The 27,362-nt window shown below is 51.8% G+C and overlaps 1 protein-coding gene across 4 annotated transcripts in view; it reads right to left on the bottom strand.

Moving 5' to 3' along the window:
- Positions 1-27,362, bottom strand: part of AGAP3 (ArfGAP with GTPase domain, ankyrin repeat and PH domain 3) — a 102,113-nt gene that overhangs the window by 43,095 nt on the left and 31,656 nt on the right. For 2 of the 4 annotated variants that reach the window (XM_081834221.1, XM_081834223.1), the window contains exons 2-7: positions 13,066-13,124; positions 7,998-8,085; positions 5,454-5,539; positions 4,598-4,739; positions 2,605-2,739; positions 347-474 (exon numbers count right to left, since the gene is read on the bottom strand). In XM_081834221.1, coding sequence (XP_081690347.1) covers positions 347-474; positions 2,605-2,739; positions 4,598-4,739; positions 5,454-5,539; positions 7,998-8,085; positions 13,066-13,124 — 638 coding nt within the window. Of the gene's footprint in view, positions 1-346; positions 475-979; positions 1,100-2,604; positions 2,740-4,597; positions 4,740-5,453; positions 5,540-7,997; positions 8,086-13,065; positions 13,125-25,238; positions 26,086-27,362 lie in introns of those variants that run through there. The other 2 variants (XM_081834220.1, XM_081834222.1) reach the window with 2 other exon arrangements.

Raw genomic sequence — 27,362 nt, 5'->3', positions numbered from 1 at the left:
TATGAAGAAATCTGGAAGGAATATTTAAGCGATAAGGCGGATAGTGTGGGGAGGAGAGAGGTGGGAAAACATTGTTGAAAAGGTGTAGTCATAGGTATATCAGTGTATTCAAATCTGAATTGTCAAATTGTGTTATGGTTTTTGTTGTATGTGTCTTTTGCAGTTGTTGTTTGTATTGAAAAAATGATTAAATAGATTTTAAAAAACAACAGCAACTCTGGTTTCCTGCAGGGCTAAGCCCAGGACAGCCTCTTCCCGCTCATGGGGCTGGCCAGAAAGACCCTCCAAGCTCCCAGGAAAGACCCAGGGCCCTCCCCAAAGATGCCCTCCCCCCGGCCCGCCCTACCTGGTTGATGTGCACGGAGGGGATGGAGGCGGCCGAGACGGACGAATGGCTGGGAGAGTTGGGCAGCGACTTGCAGGGCCCAATGGAGAGCTGCTGCTTCTTGCGCAGGGCCACCACCTTCTGGGCCACTGGAAAAGTGGGGGGGGGGGAGAGAGAGATAAGCCCCAGGCGACCATCGGGGGGGGGGGGCTGTTTCCAGAAAGGGGGGAGCAGCCCCCATCTCTGGCACAGCAGCCACACTTGGGGTGGCTCCCCCCCACAGATGGGCTGGGGAAAGGCAAGAATGGGGGGCGGGGCGAGGCTGAGCCACAACAGGTATTTGCAGGGTGTGTGTGGCAATGGGTTGCCCCACCTCTATTTCGGGGTCTCTGGAACTCCCTGCCACCGTAACTTCCCACTGTGACCCTCCTCCACTGCCCCCTCTGCTGGCAGGCCAGGTTCGCCTCAGGTCCATAGTTGTCAATGTTTTCCTTTTTTTAAGGGAAATTCCCTTATTCCGAATAGGCTTCCTTGCAAGAAAAGGGGAAAGTTGACAGCTATGCTCAGGGCCAAATGTCCGCCCTCGGCCCAAGCCCACCAAAAGCTCTCCCAGTTGCACTTCTGCCTGCTGGGGCAGCTGACCCCTTCGCTCACCCATGTTTTGTGGGCACGTGCCCAGAGGGCAGCCTGGCAGGGCTCCCTCCCCCTGCTCTTCACCCCAAGTCTCTGCCCCCCACTTTCCCCTCTGCCACCATGACTTTCTCATAGGGGCAGTTAACTGCCTGTCTTCCCTGAGCGGAGCCCTCCAGGTCCAATCACAGGCCGCTGTTCCCCAGACCAATCAGAAGGCTTTCACCCGAACCAGGCCCCGCCTCTAAGCACTGCAAGGGCTCCTCCCCTCTCAGCCAAGAATAATAATAATAATAATAATAATAATTTTTATTTATACCCCACCCTCCCCGGCCAAGGCTGGACTCAGAGCGGCTTACAAGCAATAAAAAAACAAGTTGAATGATTACAACTTAGAAACAAAATTAAAATACAACATTAAAATATTGAAACATTAAAATATCAAAATGTAGCCTCATCGCAGGAGGAGAAGGAAAGGAAAAAAGAAAGAGAGGGAGGGAATCAAATTGGCTCCAAGCCAAAGGCCAGGCGGAACAACTCTGTCTTACAGGCCCTGCGGAAAGAAATCAGATCCTGCAGGGCCCTGGTCTCATGAGGCAGAGCGTTCCACCAGGCCGGAGCCATCACTGAAAAGGCCCTGGCTCTGGTTGGGCTAATCTAACTTCCTCAGGGCCCGGACCTCTAGCTTGTTACTATTTATGGACCTTAAGGTCCTTCGTGGGGCATGCCGGGAGAGGCAGTCCCGTAGGTAGGAGGGTCCTAGGCCGTGAAGGGCTTTAAAGGTCAAAAGCAGCACCTTAAATCTGACCCTGTACTCCACCGGGGGCCAGTGCAGCTGGAAAAGCACTGGGTGAATATGCTCCCATGGCAGAGACCCCGTGAGGAGCCTCACTGCAGCATTCTGCACCCGCTGGAGATTCTGGGACAGCTTCAAGGGCAGCCCCGCGTAGAGCGAATTACAGTAGTCAAGTCTGGAGATGACCATTGCATGAAAGCCACTGCTGAAAAGGCCCTGCAAGAGCACCAGGCCTCAGCCACCCCCTTGGTCCCTATAAAATGCATTACGCAGGAGAGCTCTTTGCACGACCCAATTGGGAAGATGTAAGCGCAACACAATTAAAAACAGTAACAATTACTTGGACTCCTGTTCAAATTACAACTCTCTTAACCCAACAAAATGCATGAATTTGGTCTGGTGATGCCAGCTTTTCAAAGCCTGATAGTCACCTGCAAGTACCGTGGCCCCTGCCACCCCCTCGTCTCTGAGCGGCCCCCACCTCCAAGTAATCCCTCCATCCACTTGGGGAACCACTGCTCTACCGCCTTTTCCATGGGGCTGACTGGGGGCTAATGGGAGCTGCAGCCCAAAGCCCCTGGGGGGGGTATCAAGCGGGCAAATACTGCCCTGCCACCAACAGAGACCACGCAAAACATAAAGGGACCTGTGGAACTCACTGCCACAAGATGGACCAGCAGTCTCTACTCTAAATGGTGTATTTCTTAAAAAAAACCGTCAACATACCATGGGTAGGAAGGGCAATTCGGGGCAAAGGCCGTTGCCCGCTTGCTGCCAGGAAAGATGGGCTCCCTTCTTGCAGCCCCGCTCCCCTCCTGCTGCCCCAGCCAAGGCCGGCCAGGCATCCACTTACCATCCTGGAAGACTCTCTCCACATTGAGCCCGTAGGTGGCACAAGTCTCGTAGTAGGTGCAGCGCTTCAGGTCGTTTGACAGCTTCCTGGCGCGGGAGTCGTCAATCACCCGGGGGTTGGTGGCGCTGATGGCATCTGAGAGGGAGGGAGGGGGTCAGGGAGAGGCCTGAGAACATCTGCCCCCCCGATGCCAACCTCCCTGGGGCAGGCAGGGGTCACTGCTGCCCCACACAGTGCCCCAGGGCCTGGGCACAATGCCAGGCCGGCCGTTGCCAGTGCCTTGTGCAGCCACTCAGTTGCCTCCGTGAACAGAATGGGCCCTGCCACATCACACCCATCTGACGCCCTTGTAAAAACTCAAGTCATTGAGTGTGTCCTTGGGAACTCCCTGCCTCTGGACCTCAAGCAGGTGCCTTCCTGGCTCTCTGATAAAAACACACCTTTCAAAAAGCCTGTCCAGACGCTTAGGAAGTTGACGCAAATCTTAAAGGCTCTTTAGCATTTTAACTTTTTGCATGTAATTTTGCAGTAATTTTGTCCTTGGTTTTCTTGTCTTTTTGCAGAACCCTGTGAGGCATCCCCCCCCTCCCCCAAATCAGGCACCGTATAAATTTTGGTCAAACAAACGAACAAAGTCCGCCATGCCTGGGGGGCCAGGCCAGACTCCCCCCCACTTGCAGCAGCCCCAGCAGCCAGCTTGCCCAATGGTTAGGGACAAGGGTGGGAGGCCAACCACATTTTTTTGAGGGGGGTGTCACAGCAGGTCCCCCCTTCCTGCTCTAAGTTCAGGGGGGAGGAAAGGAGGCCCCCTTCCCTTTCATCTGTCCAGGGGCTGGAGAGGGGCGCCCCCCTGACCCCACTGCCTTTCCACTTCTGGCCCCAGTCTAAGCAGACCCCCCCCCCAGGCCTCCTCCTCCTGATAAATCGCTTCCTGTGAACAAAAACTGCTGCCCCCACAGCACCCCAGACATGACCCCCCCCGGGTCCACATCCACCGCGGAGCCCAGGTGCCAAGGGGAGTCTCCCACACACTTGCTTTTCACTCCGCCCGACCCCCCCCTTCCCCTTTCCTCCTCCTGTTGCCACTGCACTGGCAAACGCTAGACTGTAAGCTCCTCGGGGCAAAGACTCGCAGTCTCTCCCCTCTGCAGCAAAGCCCTGAGAATGTCGAGACCGTGGGGCAAGCGAGACCTGGGACAAAACTCTGCCGTGGGCCAGCCAGCCAGGCTGGAAAAGGCATTCTGTTCTGCCCCCCCATCCAAGGCAGTCCCCATCCTACAGAATGGGCTGGGGGGGGGATTTGGCCATTTAAGGTGGCTTAGCTTTGTATCTGTGCCAACCCCCTATTATTATTTTCAGGCAGGTAGCCATGTTGGTCTGACACAGTTGAAATAAATTAAAAAATTGTCCAGTAGAGACCAATTAAGTTTGTTCTGGGTATTAGCTTTTTTTGGTATCTGAAGAAGTGTGCATGCACCAACTTAGTCTCAACTTATTATTAGTATTAGAATTTATATACCACCCTATACCTGGAGGTCTCTAGGGCTGGGCAATATATCGTCCAAGTGCATATCGTAATATCGGTTTCATAATTTCTGACCTGACAATATATATCACCAATCATGATGCGTGTGTTTGCACGCTATGCAAAAATCACAATGTAGGAAAAACTGTGAAGCCAGCCAGATGGGTGAGGTATAAATGAATTATTTAATAATAATAATAATAATAATAATGGGAGAGAACAGCAACTGCAGCCCCCTTGCAACCCAGAGGTGAGTCCACAAAAGCAGCCTCTCGACCCCCCTTCTCTGGGACAAGACAGTTTGCTATGGGTGGGATTCCTGGTTTTCCTTCTCAGAGCAGGGCAGCCCAGACCCTGCCATGATCCCCAGACCAGAGAGAGTGGCGTCCCACTGCCTGACCCTCCAGTTCACTGCGAGGCCAGACGGAGGGGTCCTGCCCTGCGCTGACCGGCCCCACGCCCACTCACCTTGCGTGCCGACCAGCACCATGGGCACCTCCGAGGTGTTGCGGTAGCTGCAGAGACGCAGGTAGTAGTTGTAGACCGTCTGGAAGCTGATCTCGTCCTCGAGGCTGAAGACAAAGACCACGGCGTCCACCCAGGCTGCAAACTGGAGAAAGAACGGGGCGGGGGGAGTCAGAGCAGCATGGCCTCCGCCGCCCCCAGCGGCCAGCGGGACCCCCTGAGAAGCCTTTCCAACAGGACAACAGAGGAGCCCCATGTTTGGATCTCCCATCCGAGGGGTCTCTCGCTGCCCTGGAAGTGTTTCTTTTTTTCAAATTCGTCTTTATTAATTTAAAATACCATCCTACATATGTATTACAAATGGTTACAACAAAATTAAACACGAAGATATAAAACGAAAAGTATAAAGAAAATAAAAATAAACAAGAACAAAAGAGAATTAACAATAAGAAATGAATATTAGTTATAACATCCTGTCTTATCTAATAAAGTCTTCTGAAAGAAACTTCAGATCTTTCTCGTTGTACTTTTTCTATTGTCTTAATTTTAATCGCACAGTTTGTTTCATAGCTTTTTCCTGTATATTTTTCTGGTATATTTATTCGATTTGTTTATTATATACAAGTATCGTTTAATTCTGCTAGGATAATATCATTTTTTAGAATATAATCTTATACACTCCTTGAATAATCTCCATTCTCTGTGTATTTTTTGATTTGGGGCTCCTCTAACTTTTCTGGTCAGCTTTGCTAGAGTACCCCAAAGCCTGGCCTTTCAGAGGTGACTCCCAGAGGCTGAGGGGGACCCACAGCAAGACCCCTCCCTGACCCCCACCAGGAAGGGGGCCCCAGTGATTTACCTGCAGCTCCGGAGGGCCTCCTTCATCACGGATCAGCAACAGGTAGCTTTGCCCATCCACCACAATCTCCTTCTTGAACCGGCCACCTGGGGAGGCAGGAAGGCAGGGCAGGGCGGGGGGGGGGGAGAGTGGGGGTTGAGATCAGTGGCAGAGCCAGTCTGGAAAAGGTCCACCTCCTGGGCAAGGGATCTGACGCCCCAAACGCAAGAAAGAGCGCTGGGCTTGGCTCCCCAAGTCTCCCCAGCCCTGCCCTAGATAAGTCCCCTCTCTCTTTCTCTGTCTTCCGTCCAGCATCAACAGGAGGGGGGCTGACCTAATAATGGTGCTCCTGTTGCAGGAATTTATGTATAGGTTTGGGGGGGTGTTGCCCCTCCAGCAGATATTGTGCACACGCAGCCCACTGCCAAAGCCAGCACAATCGCTTTTGTGACTTGTCCCCACAAAACACTTCATCACAGTTTCTTCCTATCTATGCAAAGGGCCTCTGCTGGATGGTACCAAATGTAAGAATTCACTAATAAATGTATCTCTGTACTGGCTCACTGGGAAAACTTCAGAAATTCATATAGACCGGTGAGCTCAGCTACTCAGACGCCCCTCTGCCTGAGGGATAATCCCTGGCATCCTGATACCTGAGTGCCAGACAGGTAGCCATTCCAGAAATAACAAACCCAGATGAAGACAAAAGGGCGGGATTAAATTGGCTGGGAAACAGGGAAATGTAAATATCTCTTTTGTTACACTTGATGGGTGTTTGGTGGAGGGCAAGGGGAACCATGGGGCAGGGTCCAGGGTGCTCAATTACTGCCACCAGACCTCCCCTTTCATGATGTAACCGTGATGTAGTTTGGGGGGTGTAACATGGGGATTAGCAGCTAATAAAAGTTTGGGGGCTCTTTTGTTCAGGGCTTCCATCTTGTTCCACCTGGTGGCAGGTGGGAGTCCTGTCGCCACAGTCTTCAATAAAGACCAAGCCGACTGGTTGCGGTTTTGCTCTGGTCTTCCTGGCTGGTGTCCTTGTTTTTTGTCCAAGGGAGCCCTCAGATTTCTCCGTTAACACTCCCCACAGACCCACCTCCCTGGGGCACAGGGAAACTGGCAGCCCAAAACAAAGCATTTTGCTCCCACTGCCTCAAGCTCTTTGGCTTTGGCCAGAGGAAACTGCCCCTCTCTCTGGCCACTGGAAATCTGCCCCTGGCCATCATCCCTTAGAGTGACCACCCTGCCTGGGATTTTAGGGGTCTCCCGGTCAGGGTCAGGAGCTTAGGAAAGGACCATTAGAACCTGCCCCCCCCCAAGTGACATTCTCAGCAGAGGACATTGTAAGTAAGAGAGCAGAAAACAGGAGGAGGCAGCAGACCAGGCCAAGAGCGGAACTTGGGCCTTGCAGCAGAATCGGGGCCGCCTCAGAGCGACACGAAGGAAACCGGTTCCTTCAAGCCAGCAGCACGGAGGCTGCGCTTGGCCAAGGCATAGCTGTCAAAGTTTTCCTTTTTTTAAGGGAAATTCCCTTATTCTGATTAGGATTCCTCGCAAGAAAAGGGGAAAGTTGACAGCTATGGGCCAAGTATGCTCCAAGCTCACTCACAGCCACCCCTACTCTAAAGGTGGCAAAACAGGCAGCGGGGAGGCCTGGGGGTCTCTGTCCTCAGAAGCCCCCTTGCGGTTCCCAGTCCCAACGTACTGTTCACATCAACAGCACCCAAGGTGCTTTTCGGATGGGTGCCTGGTGGGAAGCCAAGCGGATGCCAGGATTAAACCAGAGGAAAGTCTCTCCCAGCAGGTTGGAGAAGCACAGCAAAGAGGACTCTTCCGGATCCTGTGGCCCATTGAATTAAGGAGAGGGGCTCATCTGGGGAGTCATGTCTGTTTGAACCCCAAGACCAGGAGGGTCTGAGAGATGGAGGGAGGCCTCTCCCACAGGAGGAGACTACAGGAAGGGATGGATCCTGCTCTCTGCCCTGGGCACAGGAACAGGGCAGAGAGTGAAAGGCACAACCCCGTGTCTGTCCCTACCGGACATGGACTTGGAACCCCCCTGCGCCCCCTAACCCACTTTGATCGACGGCCCTGATGCTGCTGCAAGGGTCATGTGAGACAGGTGAGAACTCAAGTCTGCCTGTGTGGCAGAGACTGAACTTTGAAACTCCCTGCCTATTGACAACTTCCCCTTTCTGGCGCCTGCTAAAAACATTATTGTTCAGACAAGTCCACCTGGGTATGTAGAAAAGAGTTGTGAGTTTTAGTCTGTTTATTGTTATTTGAACTTTTCGAAAGCCGTGCCTGGGACTCCCTGCTGTACGAAAGTTATGCACTGTATAATTGCAAAATGCACACACTGCATGACTGTAGAAACAACAACAACCCTCAAAGCAGTTTAAAAGAAAAATTCCCTTTTTGTAAACTGCTTTGAGGGTTGTTGTTTTTTCTACAGTCATGCAGTGAGGGCATTTTGCAATTATGCAGTGCATAAATTTCGTACAGCAGGGAGTGCCAGGCACGGCTGTGACCCACCAGAGGGCCAGAGAGGGCCTGCCCCCTTACCTTCTGGCGATTCCTCCTGCACGTAGGTCCCCGTCAGATAGCGATGAACCAAGGCTGACTTCCCACTGGACAGATTCCCCACGATCCCCTGAAATACAGAAGGCAAGGCTGAGCACCGCACCCAGTCTGCTTGGGAGGTGGAGGTTGGATCGGGGCCTGGAGGGGTGATGGAGGGAGCCATGCTCTTCCCTTAAATGCACCAAGTGGTCTTTTCCAGCACCGAAACGGGGGGGGGGGGGGAGAGATCCCTTTGGATTCCAGTCAAGCTCAAGGAAGTCGGACAATTGCCTCTGAGGAATCATTCGTCTGAGAGGCAGTGTGGTGTAGTGATTAGAGTACCAGAAGGAGGCCTGGGAGAGACCAGGTTTCGAATCCTCACTTGGGCGGGGAGCTCCCTGGGTGAACTTGGGGGCCAGTCACTTGTTCTCAGCCTAACCTACCTCTCAGGGTCGTTGTGAGGATAGAAAGACAACCAGGAGCTCCTTAGGGGGGTATAAACGCAGATAAATGAACAGTTACAAAAAAGAGAGGAGTAGTTTTCTATATCAATCCTGCACTTGAACCCAAATTGATTCAGAAGGGCGAGAAAGGTAGAATCTTAATAATACAAATCAAAATTCATGGAGAGAAAGTGATTCTGGTTGGCATTTATGCACCCAATGACAAAAAATCAATCTCTCTCAAAAAAATTAGAAAAAACAGAGCTACTCGAATTTGCAGATCAAAGGATGATCTTAATGGGAGACTTAAATGGAGTTCCTTCTCTGGATAAATACAGATCAGCCAGAAAAAAAGAGACGAAAGAAGGTAAGTTACCAGAGACTTTCTTTGATACGGCTCAAAATTTAAATTTGATAGATATATGGAGAAGAAAACATTTGTTTGATAAAGAGTTCACTCACTACAGTCACGTACATGACAGTAGCTCGAGAATAGATTCCCTATGGATTTCCAAAGAATTGGAGACAAGAGTCAAAAAATTTGAAATCAATCCCAGAACCTTTTCAGATCATAATTCCTTGATTAGGGAACTACAAAAGGAAAGCCAAATCTCCTTTAGATGGAGACTAAGTGATGATCTATTAGACTATCAAAAATTTATGGAAAAAACAAAAAAGGCCTTGACTGATTATTTTGAAATAAACAGTCAAGGACAGACAAAATTACAGACGGTCTGGGATGCATGCAATGTTGGGATTTATTTCATATTGCTGTTTATATTGCATGTTGCAAGGCGGTTATGCTCCAATGAGAAGAGCAGGAACAAACAGAACGCAGAAAATTGTGCTACAAGTTCCTGAAAAAGCTGAGCCTGGCAATGTCAGCACTGGCTGCTCAAAGCTCACGCCCTGCTGGGCAGGGGCCTCTGGCCCACGCTGGATGCCCACCATGGGCACCTGCCCCTGCTTGGCAACATGGGCAAGACGGCGCCAGACCTTGCTCTCCCTCTCTGCGGTCCCAGCATGCGCAAGACGGAGCACTGTGCCAGGAACAGGGGCGCCGACTTATAAAAAATATTGGGGGGGGGCGGGGGCCCATACCGACTTATAAAAAATATTGGGGGGGCCCAAGACCTCCAAACCGCTGCTGCTGGGGGAACGAAAGGGGCGAGCCCGGGCTGCCCCGACCTTAAGTGAACCTGTGAGGGCCCGCCCTTTGCGGCAGCCGATTGGCTGCCGCCGTGGGCGGTGAATATTAATGAGCTAGGGGGAATCCCCGCTTCTCACGGGCTAGAGCCCGCAACCCCACCCCCTCTCTAGATCGGGAGTGGCTTTGTTTTAACTCATTACTGAATGTATTTTAAAAGGTAACTATCGTCAAACAAGGAAAATAAAAAATACCAACATAATTTTGTGATTTTACAAAGCATAATACAACTAATAATTTTTTTAAATTATTGGGGGGGGCGGAGCCCCCCCAAACGAATTTTTGAGGGGGCTTGGGCCCCCTCAGGCCCCATGGAGTCGGCGCCTATGGCCAGGAACTGTGGCCCCTGCGTGTCCAGCAAGGAACGGACAGCCTTGGAAAGTGGTGGGCTCATAGGATTGGAATATCACTTGTAGTTTAATGTTTAATGGTGAACTTTGGACACAATGGAGATGCAAAGGATTTGGATTATTATAAAAGATGCAGGAGGGAATGATTAATAATAGGACCCACAAAGGGGAGGAGGGGAGCCCAGCAGGTTCCGTGGAATCTTGTTTTTATGATTTATTTCATTATATGATTGTAAAATTTTAATCTGAAAAACCAAATAAATATTAAAAGGAAAGGGCTCTCCACTTTTTATGGAACAGGAAGGTGGAAAATAAGAAGTTCTTCTCTTGTTATTTTTTTTTACCCTTTATCTTACTGCTCTCTCTTTTTCTTTTCTCAATCTTTATTTCTACTGCCCTTTTCTTTTCTATTTCTAATTTTATGGTGCAGTGGAAAAATAATAATTAAAAATCTCATAGAAAGAAAGAAAGAAAGAAAGAAAGAAAGAAAGAAAGAAAGAAAGACATGGATGCTTTAGTTGAGATTCCTGCATTTGTCACTTCCAACTCTACGATTCTGAAGGGTGGAGGGGAGAAAGATGGGGCACACTAAGGGGGCAGTGCCAGGCACTCCTTGACACCCCACCTGGCACCTGCCGGAAAGAACTGCCCACAACCCAGAGTGCCCTTTTCTACCCCAAACTGTCCTCCTGATAGGAATAAAATGCAGGTTGGCTCCCATCAGCACTGCAGCCTTTGCCCAGAAGGTGGTGATCTTTGCCTTTGCAGATAATAAGTGCCAAAGGCTAACAAAGGGTTAAACCCGTTAATTTGGGAAGTCCTGCCCTGACTCTCTCTTGGCTCCCAGGTGGTTTTAAAGGCACAGGTAAGCTCTTTCCCAAAGGAGGCAGCAAAGGCCACCAACCTGGATGGCTTAAAAAAAGGATTAGATAAATCCATGGCTGCTACGGGTATAGAAATGAAATTATTGTCCATTTTCCGTGGAATGGAAAAACGGAAAACGAACGAGGTCCCAACTAAAGAAGAATGGCAACTTAAGCTGGTGGAATATGTGCAGCTTGTAGACTTATAGAATAAGAGAACAAGAAGAACATACGTTTGGAGGAGATTGGAAAACGTTTATTGAATATATGGGAAATAATTGTGAACAGCTGAAAACCCTGCCAGCATTAAGATAAATTTAACAGTGTAAATAAGTTTTGATGGATGCAGTAATGGAATGCTGAATGCTTTAGTTTTAGTGAAATATCCAGGGATTTAAGAGATGCAAAATGAACCACAGAAAGAGAAGGGAAGTAATTGATACTTTGAGGATGTAAAAATGAGTACTTTAAATTGTAAAGCAGCAAATTTAATATAAAAAAGAGAAAAAATGAAATAATGATAATGATAATTACTAGACTTCGGGGGGTGGGGTGGGGTGGGGAATAGCACCTAGACATTCCGTTGTGGCAACCCTAACCCAGGTTTAAGGTGCCATTTGGCAATTAGATTGTATAGCTGAGCTTCTACCAGTGTGGAGGGGCAAGGGCTCTTGCATTCAAATCCTGCTCTCTGGCTTCCCACGGCCCGGCCTCCCAGGATGCTCCCCCAGATGGGCCACTGGCCTGACCCAGCAGGCTCTCCTTATTTGGGGCGGCTGTGGCTCACCCCTCATTCTGCTGGCTCTTTTGATCATTTTTTTGGGGGGGGGGGGACAGACCAGCTTCCAGGGGTCTTTGGAGCACCAGGGAAGACAGATCTTGCTCAAGCTCCCCCACCTGCAGGCTCAGACGCATCTCCTCTGGGCCCCAGCCCCCAAGTGGGGGGGAAACTGGAGACCTCAGTTACTGGTGGCTGCTCTAACAAAAGACCCAGCTGGCAAGGCAGCGGAGCTCAGTGGTCAACCCAGACTGCTGGACAACCCCCCCCCAACCCCGCCGTTCTCTGCCATTTGGCTCTGAAGGGAGTGAAAACCACATGTGTCCCACACTACCGGCCCCCAGTTTCTGCCATCCAGGTGCTTCTTGGGACCAGGTGTGGCAGGGGGTTAGACTAGATGACCACTGGAGACTTTCCAACTCTGCAATTCTACGGTTCTTCCAGCCTCCAGTGGAAGCAGAGACCCACATCTCCTTCCTTCCTTGGACCACCAGGGATATATATGGGGTGTCATCCATGGCAAGGATAAAAAAATATGGGTAAGTGAGTATTCCTGAGCCCCCAGCCGTCATACCCTGGGGAGTGAGGAGTCAGGGCACACATCTAGAGCCAGCCATGGACCCAGACCCCAAAGGACCTCCGAAGTGGGGAGGATGGGTGTTCATACTGTGGCCGCTGTTGGAAGAGGAGGCTGGGCTCAGTGGGCTCCCTTGGGCTCTTCTCGTGGAACCTCCAGGTCCAGAGGCAGTCTATCGGGATTCCCAGAGAGCTCCCATGGGGCAATCAGCCACTGGGAGAAGAGTCCAAATTATAGGCCAATCACCTTAATTATTGTAGTCAGCAAGATAATAACAGGAGTCATTGCTAACCAGACTATGATGGCTATAGCAGTACATCAATATTATTTGCCAAAGATGGGGAGCAGATAATTTGAGGTTAGTAGGAAAAGGGGATGCTTCAAACAGTGAAAGAGCTGATGTGGCTGCAGTTATTTCTCTTGATGCTAAAAAGGCTTTTGTCAAACTACACTGACAGTTTATTTCTGTTACTTTGGGGGGGGGGAGGATTTCCTCAGGAAGTTATGGATTGGATTAGGGTCTTACGCCTTTTCTCCCAATCACAGGTGAGGACAATTGGAACTTGGCTCTTGAGGACATTCCTACACTTTTAAATTCCTGTAACGTGGGGACTGATAGACAACAAAAGTAGATTCTGCAATATTTTAGAAGACACCTGACTTTTAGAAGGCAGCCCTGTTTAGGGAAGCTTTTAATGTTTAATAGACTATTGTATTTTAATATTCTGTTGGAAGCAGCAAATTATTATTATTATTATTATTATTATTATTATTATTATTATTAGGGTTCTGGGCTAGGCGGGGGGCCCTTGGACTCTCCCGAGGTTCTCAGGTACAGCCACAGAAAACTCACCACTTTCAGCTCCGGCACTGACCGGCTCAAGGTCCACTCCTGGCTGTTGACAAAGGAATCTGCAGAGAGAGAGAGAGAAGCAGAGGATGAAGGGACCCCCTCAAAGCCAAAGACACTCCAGAAAAACAGAGGGGAAGGGGGGCTTGTCAGAGCATCACATCTCTCAGGCTGGTCAGTGCTGGGTTGCACACCCTGTTGATTTCTGCAAGTTATTCCCCTTTCCCCTTTCATAAAGGAGCCCAAAGAGGCAATAAAACACCACCTGATTCTTCTTCTTGGGCCAGCAGCTCATCTGAAACCTCCCACAGACGGGGAGCCACTGCCGAAAAGGCCCTGTTCTCATGTTGCCACCCTGTGGACCTCTCAAGGAGGAGGCACACAAAGAAGGGCCTTAGAAGATGATCTCAGGGTCTGGGTAGGTTCAGATGGAAGGAGGCGGTCCTTGAGGTATTGCGATCTTGAGCCATTAAAGGCTTTATAGGTCAAAACCGGCACTTTGAATTGGGTCCGGAAACTAATTGGTAGCCAGTGCAGTCAGACCAGAATTGGTGTAATATGCTCAGACTGTCTTGCTCTGCTGAGCAACATGGCCGCTGAATTCTGCACCAGGTGAAGTTTCTGAACAGTCTTCAGAGGCAGCCCTACGTAGAACGCATTGTAGTAATCTAACCTTGAGGTTACCAGAACATAGAGAACAGTAGTTAGGCTCTCCCTGTCCAGATAGGGGTGTAGCTGGGCCGCCAGCCGAAGCTGATGGAAGGCACTCTGGGCCACTGAGGTCACCTGAGCCTTGAGCGACAGCAAAAGATCCAGGAGGATCCCCAAGCCGTGAACCTGCTCCTTCAGGGGAAGCGTATCCCCATCAAGAGCAGGCAACCTCCCACCACTCACTACCTACCCAATATTGCCTGCACTGACTCGCAGCTGCAGCTCTCCAGGGTTTCAGAAACTGGGACTGGACCTGGGAGCTTCTGCATGCAAGGTAGTGCTCTAATACGATGGACCTTCTCACTGCCCTCGGCTCCTCCTTTCCTCCCATGGCTACCAGCAAGCTCTTTGCCCAGAGGCCATGGCAGTGCCACTCCCAGAGGGCAAAAGAGGCCTTGGCTCAGCTCATGCCCTGCCCCATCCCAGAGATCTGCAGAGGCGCCAGTGGAGGTACTGATGGAAAACGGAGAGGAAGCAATTCTTGGCAAGAAGCAAATGCACCCATGCCCAACCACTAAAAGCACCCTGTTTGCCCCCCCCCCACTGTCAAGTGCTTGGCAAAGGGCAAATTGGCCCAAGCGTCTTCCTGCATGCCCCTGGAGGTTGGGGGGAGCAGCTAGGCCTTGTTCAGTTTTGGGGGTCACAGCCAGGCTCACCTCCTAAAGGACACAGTGGAGCTGGAAAAGGGGAGCCAAAATATCAAGGAGACAAAAAGCTCCTGTATGAGGAGACACGGCGTAGGTGAATAATGATAAGCATGGAACAGAGAAGGATGGAGAGAAGTTTTCCTTTCCTCTCTCCCAACAGTGGGAACCTCCAAAGGCCTACAGCGCTGAGTTAAACTATGGAACTCCCAAAAAATAGTTTTATTAAATGCGTCAATAATACAGTGGTGCCCCGCAAGACAAACGCCTCGCAAGACGGAAAACCCGCTAGACGAAAGGGTTTTCCGTTTTTCGACGCGCTTCGCAAGACGAATTTCCCTATGGGCTTGCTTTGCAAGACGAAAACGTCTTGCGAGTCTTGCACGTTTTTCCCCTCCCCCCCTTTTTCTAAGCCGCTAAGCTGCTAATAGCCACTTAGCCGCTAATAGCGCTAATCCGCTAAGCCGCTAATAGGGTTGCTTCGCAAGACGAAAAAACCGCAAGACGAAGAGACTCGCGGAACGGATTATTTTCGTCTTGCGAGGCACCACTGTAGTGCTGGAGGTGCAAGATGCAATTAAGCAAACTAAAATAGATAAAACAGGGCAGGGCCTCACGGTTTGTCAGCAAAGTATTATAAAAAGTTGCAGGATTTACTGGTACAGCCGTTAAAAGAAGTACCAATGAACAAGATTTCAAATATGGGTAAAGTACCAGAGACTTGGAAAGAGGCCTATATTACTTTGATCCCAAAGTAAGAACGGCGTTTCCGTGAGCTGCTCTGGTTCGCCAGAAGCGGCTTAGTCCTGCTGCCCACATGACCCGGAGGCTGTACGCCGGCTCCCTCGGCCAGTAGAGCGAGATGAGCACCACAACCCCAAAGTCGGTCACAACCGGACCTAACGGTCAGCGGTCCCTTTACCCTTTACCTTTAAGATGCGGACTTACTTTCACTTAAAAGTTATAGGCTTTTAATTTCCTTATTAAATAATGACTATAAACTATTTGCCAATATACTTGCCAACTGAATGAAAGGAGTTTTGGTAGAAATAATTCATCATGATCACTCTGGTTTCCTACCAGGACACCAGATGTAGGATAATACAAGAAACATAGACTATCTAGAGGTCAGGAATGAGAAACAAGCTGCTTTAATGTTTATAAACACTGAAAAGGCCTAATATTTCATGGGCTTTTATGAAGAAGAAAATAAAAAAAGATGAATTTTGGGAAACTATGGAACTCCCTCCCACAGGGTGGCCACCAACTAAGAGATGCCCATAAGAGGCACCTGGTTGGCCGCTGAGAGACCAGGATGCTGACCAGACTGGCCACTGGCCTGATCCAGCAGACAGGCTCTTCTTATGTTTTTAATGGAACCTCCAGGTCCACAGGCAGTCTATGTAGAGTCCCAAGTTCTTGGGGGGTATTTGGCCACACTGTAAGAACAGGGTGCTGGACTAGAAGGGTCCTCTTGGGCCTGATCCAGCAGGGTTCTCCTCGTGCCCTTAAGGCTGAGGGAGGCAAGCGCTGCCTGCCTCAACTGGAGATCCCAGAGCAGCCAAAGGCAGCAGCAGCAGGCAGGAGGAGGAGGAGGAGGAGGAGGAGGATCAGCCCCTGGCTCTGGGCTTGCCAGAACAGCACCCAAACTGGTTAGGCGGGTCTGGCTGCTCCAGGTCTCTGCAGAGGCAGATGTCTCTCAGTGTCATGCCCCCCCCCAGAGGCAGGGAAGGAGAGGGGGCACTGCAGGCAGAAGGCAGGGGGAGGAATGGGTCTGTCCAAGAGGGAGAGAGAGGTCCCCCCCTTTCAGGAAGCCTTGGGAGCCACACAGATAAGCAGTTCATCTCCATCTCTTGAACCTGCCCCATGGAGGAGGCATCTCAGGATGGGGGCAGGGGCGAGGGCTGCAGACTGGGTGGGGCCCCACCCAACACGCCTGCCCGGGTCAAAGCACAGAGTTCAGCAAACGGGGAGGCCCTCCCACCCCCCACGGGATTGAGCTCAGCTCCAGCCGCGCCCCAGCCCTGCCCAGACAGGCTGAGCCAGTCTCTTGCACAGAGCCCCCCCCCCAACTTCTGCCATCACCTCTTCCTCCGCAGCCTCTATGCAGAGACTCAAACCTGGCCACGGAATCATAGAACTGTCAAGTTGGAAGAGACCCCCAAGGGTCATCCACAAGGGAATCTCGATCCAAGCATCCATGATGAGAGATGGCCGTGCAATCTCTGCTTAAAAACCTCCAAGGAAGGTTTAAAACCTCCGAGGGAGACTTGTCCAAAGCCAAACTGCTCTTAGCTCCTCACAGCTATTCTCTAAGACCCAAACTGGGGGAGGCTGGGGTCCTATCTGGACCGGATGCCAAGAAGGCAGGCAAAAGGGTCCCCTACCCCCGACACACACACCTTCAAAGCCCTGAATGACTCAGGCCCCCCATATCTGAAAGGCTGGCTCCTTCCCTGCAGACCCTCTCGGGGGCTGGTTTGGGGCGGCGGTTAAGGGGAAGAGGGCCTTCTCTGTGGTGGCCCCTAAACTGTGGCACTCTCTGCAGTGGTGGGTCTGGCACCTTCACTATTCAGCTTCCGGTTAAAGCAGAGGACACCCCACGGGAAGCGTATGCCTTGCTTTTTGCGACTGAAAGTTGTTTTAAATATTGCATTTTAATGTTGCAACCCGCCTTGGGACCTTGGGGTGAAGGGTGGGCAACAAGTAAACAAACAAAGCTGCTCAGCTTCATGAGGGCCAGGGACTTGGGGGAGGATTTAGGGAAAGTGAGTCAGAGCAGACTGCCCTCCTCCTGGAGACACACAGGACTGCACAGACAACCCCAAGGACACGCCTCAGTTACCTCAACACATTCTGACTTCCTTTTCCCAGGCAGAAAAGAGCAAGAATGCAATATTCAAATGCAAATATCTGGAAGATTCATATGCAGATCGGGGAGAACAGCCTCCCCACAAAACATGAACCAGAGCCAGTTATCCCAGAACTGGGAATGGCAGGATTGGAAGCGGAAGGCACCAGCACCCTGCAATGTCCCCGTCTCCACCCTGACCCCCAGTGCCCTGCATCCCTGCATTGCAGGGGGGTGGACTAAATGACCGCTGGGGTCCCCTCCAACTCTATGATTCTGTGATTCAAGCTAGGCTCCCTCCTTTATTCCGACAGGCCTTCAGGAACTGGCTGCTTTCATAGACAGGCCTGGTGCTCTGTTTCTCTGGCTGCTGCTATTTGCATTTTTAATAGATTTGATTTTTATATTGTTTAAATTTTATTCGGACTTAATACTTTCTGATGACAAACTTTCCCCCCATGCTTTTAGTTTTTCTGTTTTATCTCTGTGCTGCATTTTTTATCCATAAGTATACTTGGGACACGGGTGTCGCTGTGGTTTAAACCACAGAGCCTAGGGCTTGCCGATCAGAAGGTCAGCGGTTCAAATCCTGACGGGGTGAGCTCCCGTTGCTCAGTCCCTGCTCCTGAAATCCTAGCAGTTCGAAAGCACGTCAAAGTACAAGTAGATAAATCGGTACCGCTCCGGCGTTTCCGTGCGCTGCTCTGGTTCGTCAGAAGCGGCTTAGTCATGCTGGCCACATGACCCAGAAGCTGTCTGCAGATAAACGCCGGCTCCCTCGGCCAATAAAGTGAGATGAGGCAACCCCAGAGTCGGCCATGACTGGACCTAACGGTCAGGGGTCCCTTTAACTTTATAATAATAATAATAATAATAGTAATTCCTACCTCACAGGATTGTTGTGAGGATGAAATGGGACGGGGGGAGGAGGAACTGTGTGTGGTGCCTTCAGCTTCTTGGGAGGAAAAGTAGATTATAATGTTCTAAATGAATAAATGAAAATGTAAGGGCCCTCTGAACAGTAGCCAAATATGCATCCCCCCCCCGGCAGAATCTCAGAACTGCCTGTTGCGTTGCAATTCTGCCCTGAGACTGAGATGTAAAGGGGTGCACTGACTTCAGTCCAACAAACACAATTCCTTGTGGTTTTCCTGACCCGCAACTTGGCTCCTTCGCTGCTCATGCCTCACTCTAGATGACTACGATGAACTCGAGGAATTAACTTCCTACGGGTAACAGCAAGAATATTACACACAAAGGCTTGGAGGTTACACAGAAAACCCACAAGGGGGGGGGCATGAAAGAGAGCGGAGGAGATATATGGGAATCGGCTTTCATGGCAAAATGGACATTTTTGCCTCCGCTGGTAAAAAATAATAATCAAAGAATGCAAAGAAGAGAAACATGTTCTCACAAGTGGTGGCTATTAAGGTTTATTATAGCTCTGTGTGTTTCAAAACGGCGCTTGCTCCTCCAGGAACGACCGTGAGACGATCAAAACTGCAAAAGTCAGCTACTGCTATATTAGAGAAGCACTACGCAACAGCATTTAAAATATCTGTGATTGAAAACAGCTACCAATCATTTGAGACCATTGCATCAAACAGAACCATGAAAACTGTCAGGACTACACAGACGCCCCTGCAAAAGCCACAATTGTGAGACTGCAGCATCTCTGCAGCAACCCCAAAGCCTCTCTGGCCACTTCAGAGAGTCTCCCTACAATCCAAAATTCTGGCCTAAAGAGACACCTGGGGTGGGGCCCTCGCCTTGCCATGCACCTGCCCTGACAGGTGGGAGAAGATGCACCACTTTGCCCAGGCTGGAGGGGGGGGGAGGCACACTGGGCACCTGCACTGCGGCCTCAGATTTCTTTTGCATCTGAATTCAGCCTTTTGTCTTACGCTGCTACACAAGACTGTGCAGGCAGAGCCTAGACGTCCTGACTAGTAGCCAGGGTTCAAAATTAGCCAGGCGCATTTTGCACAGGGCTATTGGCCACTTGCGACCAAGTGAAGATGCCTGGGAGCCAGGATGGGGCCTGACATCTTGGCCGCCTGGGGATCCTTGGATCGGGACTGTTTTCACACACTAAGACCCCATCCTGCAGAATTCTATCTGTAGATATTTTATCTGCACAATCAGAATGAACTTCTGTAACCGAAATGCTTTTTCTGGGCAGCCAGAGCAGGAGCAGCAAAAGATGTTATAGCTAATTGTTGCTTGTCTTCATCCCCCCCGCCCCCCTGCTCACATATGTGAAAACTATGCCTACATTATGAATGGTCACCATTAAGAAAAATAATCTTGAATAGGCTATATCTGCAGACTGTCCCTGGATCAAAGGACTTTCCTTCTTTAAGTTTTCAAAAATCTTAACCCTCTGAACTAGCCAGATGTTTCACTGAGAATCAATCAGTCAGTTCGCCATTTGAAAAATAAAATTTTGGAGCAGTACGGCCTTGAGGGCTAACAAATTCATCATGGCACAACCAGCTTTCGTGGACGGCCATCGACCTGCATCAGGCGGCACAATCCTGACTTGCAGGTTCCCATTAAGGTGCGGGGGGGGGGGCTGCAAAAAGGGAGCTCAGAAGGAAAGGAAATGCAGGAAAGCCCAGACAGGGACTGTGGAACGGAGCGAGCCGCCTGGCGCAGGGTCAGGCCGTGGATCCATCTATGCAGCGCAGGACTGATGACCCCAGCCCCGCCCCAGGCTTCGCTCAGGGGGACCCGGGCGTCTCTGCCAGGAACACTAGCAAAACCTGAATTCTGTGGAATTGCAGCAGCAATGCAATAAAATGTAATATGTTTTAAAGAAAAGGAGGGATAAAAACACAATTAGAAATCACTCGGCATCGCAGTGGCTGCAAGAAGCATGATAGGCATTGGGTTGTCTGCCAGGACCCTCGGAAATCTTCAAGTGGGGGGGCATTTGGCTCTCCAGGGTTTCAGGCAGGGGTTTGTGCCAGCCCCACGGCCCCCTCCTGCCCCCTTCCTCCTATCCACAGACCGCAGGTGTTGCCTGACATCCCTGCCCCCACCCAAAACACACAAGCTCCTGGTTTGGCCTCCTGCCCAGCTCCTTGGCTTGGCTTGCCATCCCTGGCGATGATGACCTCACCTCACCCACCGGCTGGTGCCCAGGCACGTCCCTCTGACGTTTACCTGCCCTTCCTGTGCCAAATCTGCTTCCCACTTGGCCCCTCCTGCCTCCACCCAGCATCTTCCCACCAGAGGCTCCCTCCAGACATCTCAGGAGGGCCACTGGACCTCAGGGCTATGGAGCAAGGAGAGGACCTCACCCTCTGCCCCCAGCAGAATCTCCTGGTAGGACCGGGAGAGACCCCAGGGCCTGAAACCAGGGTTAGAAACTCAGGTATATAAGTGAGACGGCAAATGGTCCCTTAAACCAGGCTGACAGTCACTAAAATGGATTGCCTAGTTGCCATGTGGGGGCCTGACAGCTCAAAAGTCGTATTTTTCAGTATGACATTTGGGTTCCTGAAATTTATTCTGCTTCTGCAGATAAAATATAACAGATAGATTTCTACAGGACGGGGTCTTAGTGTGTGAAAACAGTCCTGATCCAAGGATCCCCAGGTGGCAGAGATGTCAGGCCCAATCCTGGCATCCTCACTTGGTCACAAGTGGCCAAAATCCAGGTGCAAAATGTGCCTGGCACTTGGCAAATTTCGAACCCTGCTCCTGGGTGCTACCTTGGGGTGCCGGGATGGGGGCAGATAGAGCCTGGGGCCTCCTCTCTGGGGCACTTACCCCAAGTGCCGTCCCTGACCCACTTCACCTCCCACCCCAAACCATTGGGCCTGTGCTTCGTCAGAGGCAACGCTGGATCAGAGCCTCTTGACCCCTCCCCCTATGGACCAACATGGCTAGTCTGCGCTTTATTGTACGCAGATCTGGCCAGGTCCTTGGGAAACCTCAGAGGATCAAACTCTGCCCCCCCAACACTGAGAGTCAGGAAGTTCTCCCATGGCCAGTGACAGAAATCTCCCAGACGCATTTTGCAACTGGCATGGGTCCGACTGTGACCACACGGAGATCTCTGGGTGCCGGGTTGGTGGATGGGGAAAAGCCAAATGAGCTGAAAGATTTTCCTTGAAGCCGGAATTAGTTTTACTCTGGGTTGTTTCATACGATGTTTTAATTGTGTTGTGAAGAGCTTTGGGATTTGTTCTTTAAAATATAAAGTGACATAGAAACGGAATTACAGTCGTACCTTGGTTTTCGAACAGAATGCGTTCCGGAAGTCTGTCCGACTTCCAAAAATGTTTGACAACCAAGGCACGACTTCCGATTGGCTCCAGGAGCGTCCTGCAGCCTATTGGAAGCCACAGAAGTGGCACCGGACATTAAGCTTCTGAGGCCAAGTTCGCAAACCTGAACACCTACTTCCGGGTTTGCGACGTTCGAGTTCCAAGTTGTTCATGAACTAAGCTGTTCAAAAACTAACAAACAACTGTAATAATAATAATAATAATAATAATACTTCGTTGGGAAAAGGCACCTAGACATTCCATGGTGGTGACTGTACCCAGGTTTAAGATACCATTTGGGAATTAGATTGTGCACCTGAGTTTCTAGCACTGCTCACGACTCTCTTCCTTCTGCGCCCCCATCCCCCCCGAGAAGACTCCTCTGCTCCCCCTTCCCACCAGCAGCTCCTCTGCTTTAGCTTCTGCCCCAGCCAAGGACCTCATGTCTTGAAGGATCCACTCGCAGCAAACCAGGGGGGAGTAGGAAGCTGCCTTGCACAGAGTCAGAGCAGGGGCCCCTCCAACTCCATACTGCCGGCACAGACTGGCAGCAGCGCTCAAGGATTTCAGGCAGAAAATCTCTCGCCCACCCCTGCCTGGAGGGGCAGTGGAGACAGAGGCATAGCTGTCAACTTTTCCCCCCTTTTAAGGGAAATTCCCTTATTTCGAATAGGATTCCTTGCAAGAAAAGGGAAAAGTTGATAGCTATGGACAGAGGTCTTCTGCTTGCCAGGCAGATGCACTGCCCACTGAGCCACGGATTAATAGCCAGGTGTTTGCCATGGAAAACAAGAGTCTGCAGTCCAAACGAAGTGTCCTCTACCTGAAGATGCCTGGGGGGGGGGTCGAGGGGCCTGTCCTGTCCCCCCACGTTCCCAGCTGGCCCACTGCTGGGGTCTCTAACTGCCCAGCGGTGACAGAGGCTGCCTATGTGGCCAAGCTGTGGGGTGCAGGGCTGCAGCGGCTCAGAGGCCCAGAATCCTTTGTCTGCTGGCACCCACCTCTCTCCTCTAGGGCAGCTATGAACCAGGTGCTCTGCACATCTGGCCTTGGAGAGACGAGGGAGAATGGCTCTTTCCAGAGGTTCTTGGTACAACGATTCTGGGGCCCCCGAGGTGGTGGGGGGAGACTCCCACATCCACATTCCTGGCCATCCCTAAACATCCTCTGCATTCCTGCCTGCCCTTGGCTTCTTGTCTGTGAGCAGCCAGAGGGAAAGGATCACAGGGTTGAAAGGGACCCCCAAGGGCCATCTAGCTCAACCCCCCTGCAATTCAGGAATCAGGGTGGATAAAAATCAATAATTTTTCTTAAATCAAAAAATTTGGATTTTTAAAATTTAAATCGGATTTTTAAAATAAAATGCTTTTGGAGGAAAAATATTTCTAAAGATAGTTTTCTGTTTAAGTTACATTATAGTCTAAAGCAGGCATAGGCAAACTCGGCCCTCCAGATGTTTTGGGACTACAATTCCCACCATCCCTGACCACTGGTTCTGTTAGCTAGGGATGATGGGAGTTGCAGTCCCAAAACATCTGGAGGGCCAAGTTTGCCTATGCCTGGTCTAAAGGCTATTCATCAGGAAATAAGGATTTGTTTTACGTTTTTCATTCAGTCATATATATATATTTGTTTAACCACATCAGTTAACAAACATGGATACATAAGTTATAATGTTATTGTTTTAGTTAAATAAACTATTCAAATTGTTATTCAGGAAATGATTTTTTTCTCTTTTCAATAAAGTACAGCAGAAAAGTTGTCCAACTATAAACAGTCAACTTATTAAACCTCATGATAATTTCATAATTATCTATGTATTTCTGACAGTATAACCAAATCAGTATTTTTTTTATATAACTGTAAAAACTACTCTGAAAATGTATTATTCCAAAAATGAAACCTTCATCTGGTTGCAAATATTAAGATTATACCAGCGAGAATGAGTCTTTCTGTAAAAAGAGAGAGAGAGAGAGAGAGAGAGAGATTTAAATCAAGTCTTACTGACTAGTCATTTAAATAGTGATTTAAATCGATTTGATTTCCATCAAATCTACCCTAGCAGGAATCATAGCTGAAGCATCCCTGACAAGCGACCTGCTAAAAAGCAGCCAGGGTGGGGTTGGGTGAGAAGAGAACATTTTAAAGGGAGCCCTCTCCCGCTGCAAACCACACCACTTCCATGCCCCTCCCTTGCCAGCTTCTAGACAGACTCCAGCTAAGCGCCCCCCCCCCCGCAAGAGAGTTTGGCTGTCCAGCCTCCCTCCAGAGCTACATTGGCACCAAGGGCAAAAGTCCTCCTGGCACAGCCTCAAAATCTTTCCCCAGCCCAGCCAAGGGAGACTCCTTGGCCACAGTGGGACTTCAACCAACGGCTCTCGGCTCTCGTGGGGTCTGCAGATGGCCCCTGGGCCTAAACACCCCCCAGAAAAAGGAGTGGACTCCTGCCAGCTGCCCTCCAGCAAGCCCAGTCTCAGATAACAATGCTAGCAGCCTACTCTGCAGAGTAGCTGGGTAGACAACCAGTCAAAGTTGCAATCATAATAATTATTTCAGCATCCTGTACGTAGGGCTAAAAAGTTGCAAACGAGAGTTCAGGCATAGACCACTCAAGGGAGCAGGAGGAAAACACACAGGAAGGAGCTGCCTTCAAACACTCTATACTCAGCACTGCCAACCCAGACTGGCAGCACCGGAGGTCCTGTGTGCAGCTGCCAGTGGGGCCTGAGCCAGGAAGGTTCTGCATGCAGAGCAGGTGTTCTGTCACTGAGCTACGATACCCGAGAGCCAGTGGTGGAGCAGTGGCTAGGGTCGTAGAATCACAGAAATTAATCAGAAGGGACCCCAAGGGTCATCCAGTCCAACCCCGCTGCAATGCAGGAATCTCAGCTCAAGCATGACAGGTGTCCAGCCAAGCTCTGCTTAAAAACCTCCCAGGCAGGAGAAGAGGACCGCTGTCTAAAAGCTCTTAACTGCCAGAAAGTTCCTCCTGTTCCCACAGCGGCCAACCAGAGGTCTCAAATGGAAACCAGCAACCAGGATTCGAACTCAAGCCTGGGGTTTCCAGCGACTGGGATTCAGGTGCATTGGTGCCTGTGACTGTGGAGGCAGAACAGAGCCGGTAGATATTAAAAGCTGCCTCCGCCATGAATTATTTTACAGCCATCCCTGTCTCTTGTGGCAGGGAGTTCCACAGTTTAACTTTATTAAACTGACCAGCCAACCTCTGCTTCAATGGTCAGATGGGAGAGACCACCTGGGACAGACCACGGTTCAAATCCACCAACTCAGCCATGAAGTGGCCAGTCACTCCCTCAGCGCCCAGCCTACCGGGCAGGCCTGTTGTGTGTGTGTGGGGGGGGGAGGAATATGCAGGCCACCCCCAGCTGCATGGAGAAACGAGTGGGATACATATGCAACAAATAAATCAAAAACAATATTTGTTTTATCTTTGTTATGCATATGTAATATTTTTGTTTCTATATTGTATTGTATGGTTTTGTTATGTTTAACTTTTTTTCTTTTTCCTTTCTGTAACTTTCAAAATTTTAATAAATATTATTTTAAAAAAACAACAACAAAGAAATCAATTAAATATAATACCGTCCACCTCCCCAGACCCCCCACCAAAGAAGATCACAGCCTTGGTGCTACTTCAAGGGCGTCCCCCCCCCGGCTTTTCTCCGTCCTTACCGGGCGCCCTCCCGCTGCTGCGGCGACTCCCCACCGAGACGAGGACGGGCTCGGCCCCCGGGAGGCTCCAGAGGGCGCTGGCGGGGCTGGCGCGGGGGTCGAGGGGGCTGAAGGAGCGGCCCGCGCAGCGCTCTCGGCGCCGGAGGCGGCCCGCCAGCAGCTTCCAGAGGCTGCCTCCTCCTCCGCCGCCGCCGTCGGGGCGCGCCCGGTCCCCGCGGGGCTGCGCGGCGTCGGGGTAGAGCAGGTCCCGCTTGCTGGGGAAGGTGTGCAGGGAGCTGGCGTCGCCCTCGCTGCGGGTGCGGAGGCGCGCGGGGCGCAGCAGGCCGGAGCCCGAGCGGTGCAGCTCGTGGCCGCGGCGCAGGCGGAAACTGAAGCTCTTGCGCAGCGAGCTGAGGCCCTTGCGCGCCCCGTCGGCGCGGGCGCCGAACAGGTTCCAGCGCCGGCTGCCCCACAGCGAGCCGCCGCGCAGGAACCCCCCGGGCTCCGTCGGGGGCGCCTCGGCCGGCGGGAAGGCGGCGCTGGCCGGGCGCGGCGGCGCGCCTTCGTCGTCGGGCCGTCGGGGCGAGCGGAGGCGCAGGAAGTCCAGGAAGCCGCTGCGCGCTCGCGTCGGGGGCCGGGCGGCTCCGAGAGGCCCGACGCCCAGCCCGTTGCCCACCGAGCAGAGGCTCTTGGGGCGCTGGCGCTGGCGCTCGGCCGCCTTGAGGGCCGCCTGGACGGCGGGCACGCCTTGCAGGTCCAGCGACTCGCACACGCTGACGGCGCGGCGCGGGCACGCGCGGGGGGTCCCCGGCGGGCGGCCCGCTTCACGCCAGCGCCAGCCCTCGGCAGCCATCCTCGACGGCGCGCCCTGGCCGGCTGCTGCCGCTGCTGCGCATCCCCGCGGGGCTCACGGCCGGGCCCCGGCGGCCCTGCGCCCCATGCCGCCGCCGCCGCCGCCGCCGCGTCCGCGCTGGCCTGGCCCCGTCGCTGGCAGAGCCTCCTCTGGCTCGCGCATCGCAGCCCGCGCCAGGCAGCGACGTGCCCGGGCCTGGCCCCGACAGCGCCTCGCAAACTCTGGCGCGGATCCCGCCCTGCCCGGAGCGGAGGCCCGACGGCGCGCAGCTGGGAAGGCGGCCTCGCCCAAGACGGAGCGGGCCGGCAGCGGCGCGGCTCCCACGGCGGGGCCGAGGAAGAGGGCGAGCCGTCGGGCCACCCAGCCCTGGGGCGCGGTGGGGCCAGCCGAAAGGCAAACCCGGGCTCGGCCGTCTGGGAGGCTGCGGGCCAGATCCACTCCAGAAAGGCTCGCTGTGGGGCCAGTTCTGGAGACTCCAAACCCGGCCCCCGAGCTCGGGCCTCTGCCAGGAGGGACGGGCACCCATTAGCCCCCACCCCCAAACCCAGCCCCAGACCTTCCGAACCCCCGAACCGTTTCTTTCCTAATGCAACAGCACCCTCTGCTGGACCGTCGAGGCCGAGCCCGGCCAGCTCTGCGCAAAGATAAGGCCCCCCCCCAGGTCAAGGAAAGGTTAATCCAGGCAGCCCAGAGGCCTTTCCTCTGGCGAGGGGCTGTCACTCACCTGGGACCATCTGCACACAAAAGAGCCTCCTGCTCTGGAGGGCAGGACTTGAACCCATGGCTTCAAGTTACAAGCATTGAGACTAAACATCAGGAAGACCTTTCTGACAATAAGAGAGCTGTCCGGCAGTGGAACAGTAGTCTCCTTTGGGAGGCTGTGGCCTTTCCTTCCTTGGAGGTTTCTAAGCAGAGCTTGGCGGCCATCTGTCATGGATGCTTGAGCTGAGATTCCTGCATTGCAGGGGGTTGGACTAGATGACCCCTGGGGTCCCTTCCAAGTATACAATTCTGCGAAAGCAGGGGGCTCTGCCACTAAGCGTCGCTTCTGCCAACAGTCAGCGCATGGAAGCTTCTGGGTGCAAGAGGTGAAGGAGGAAGGACAGCTGTCTCTGCCTCCGCTGAGGAGCAACATCTTTGGCTCAGGTGCATTTGTCGGGGGCAGCTTCCACCAGAAGAACCCCCTGCACACGAGTAATAGCATAGCTGTTACAGGTACCACATAATCTTTTAGCGTGATCTTGGCACCTGCACTTTGGAACTCCCTGCCTATTGATAGCAAGTAGGTGCCT

Source organism: Podarcis erhardii, assembly GCF_964252035.2.
Source record: "Podarcis erhardii genome assembly, chromosome: 12".
Taxonomy (NCBI): domain Eukaryota; kingdom Metazoa; phylum Chordata; class Lepidosauria; order Squamata; family Lacertidae; genus Podarcis; species Podarcis erhardii.
The sequence above is the reverse complement of the archived record's forward strand: the minus strand, read 5'-3'. Positions and strand labels throughout refer to the sequence as shown.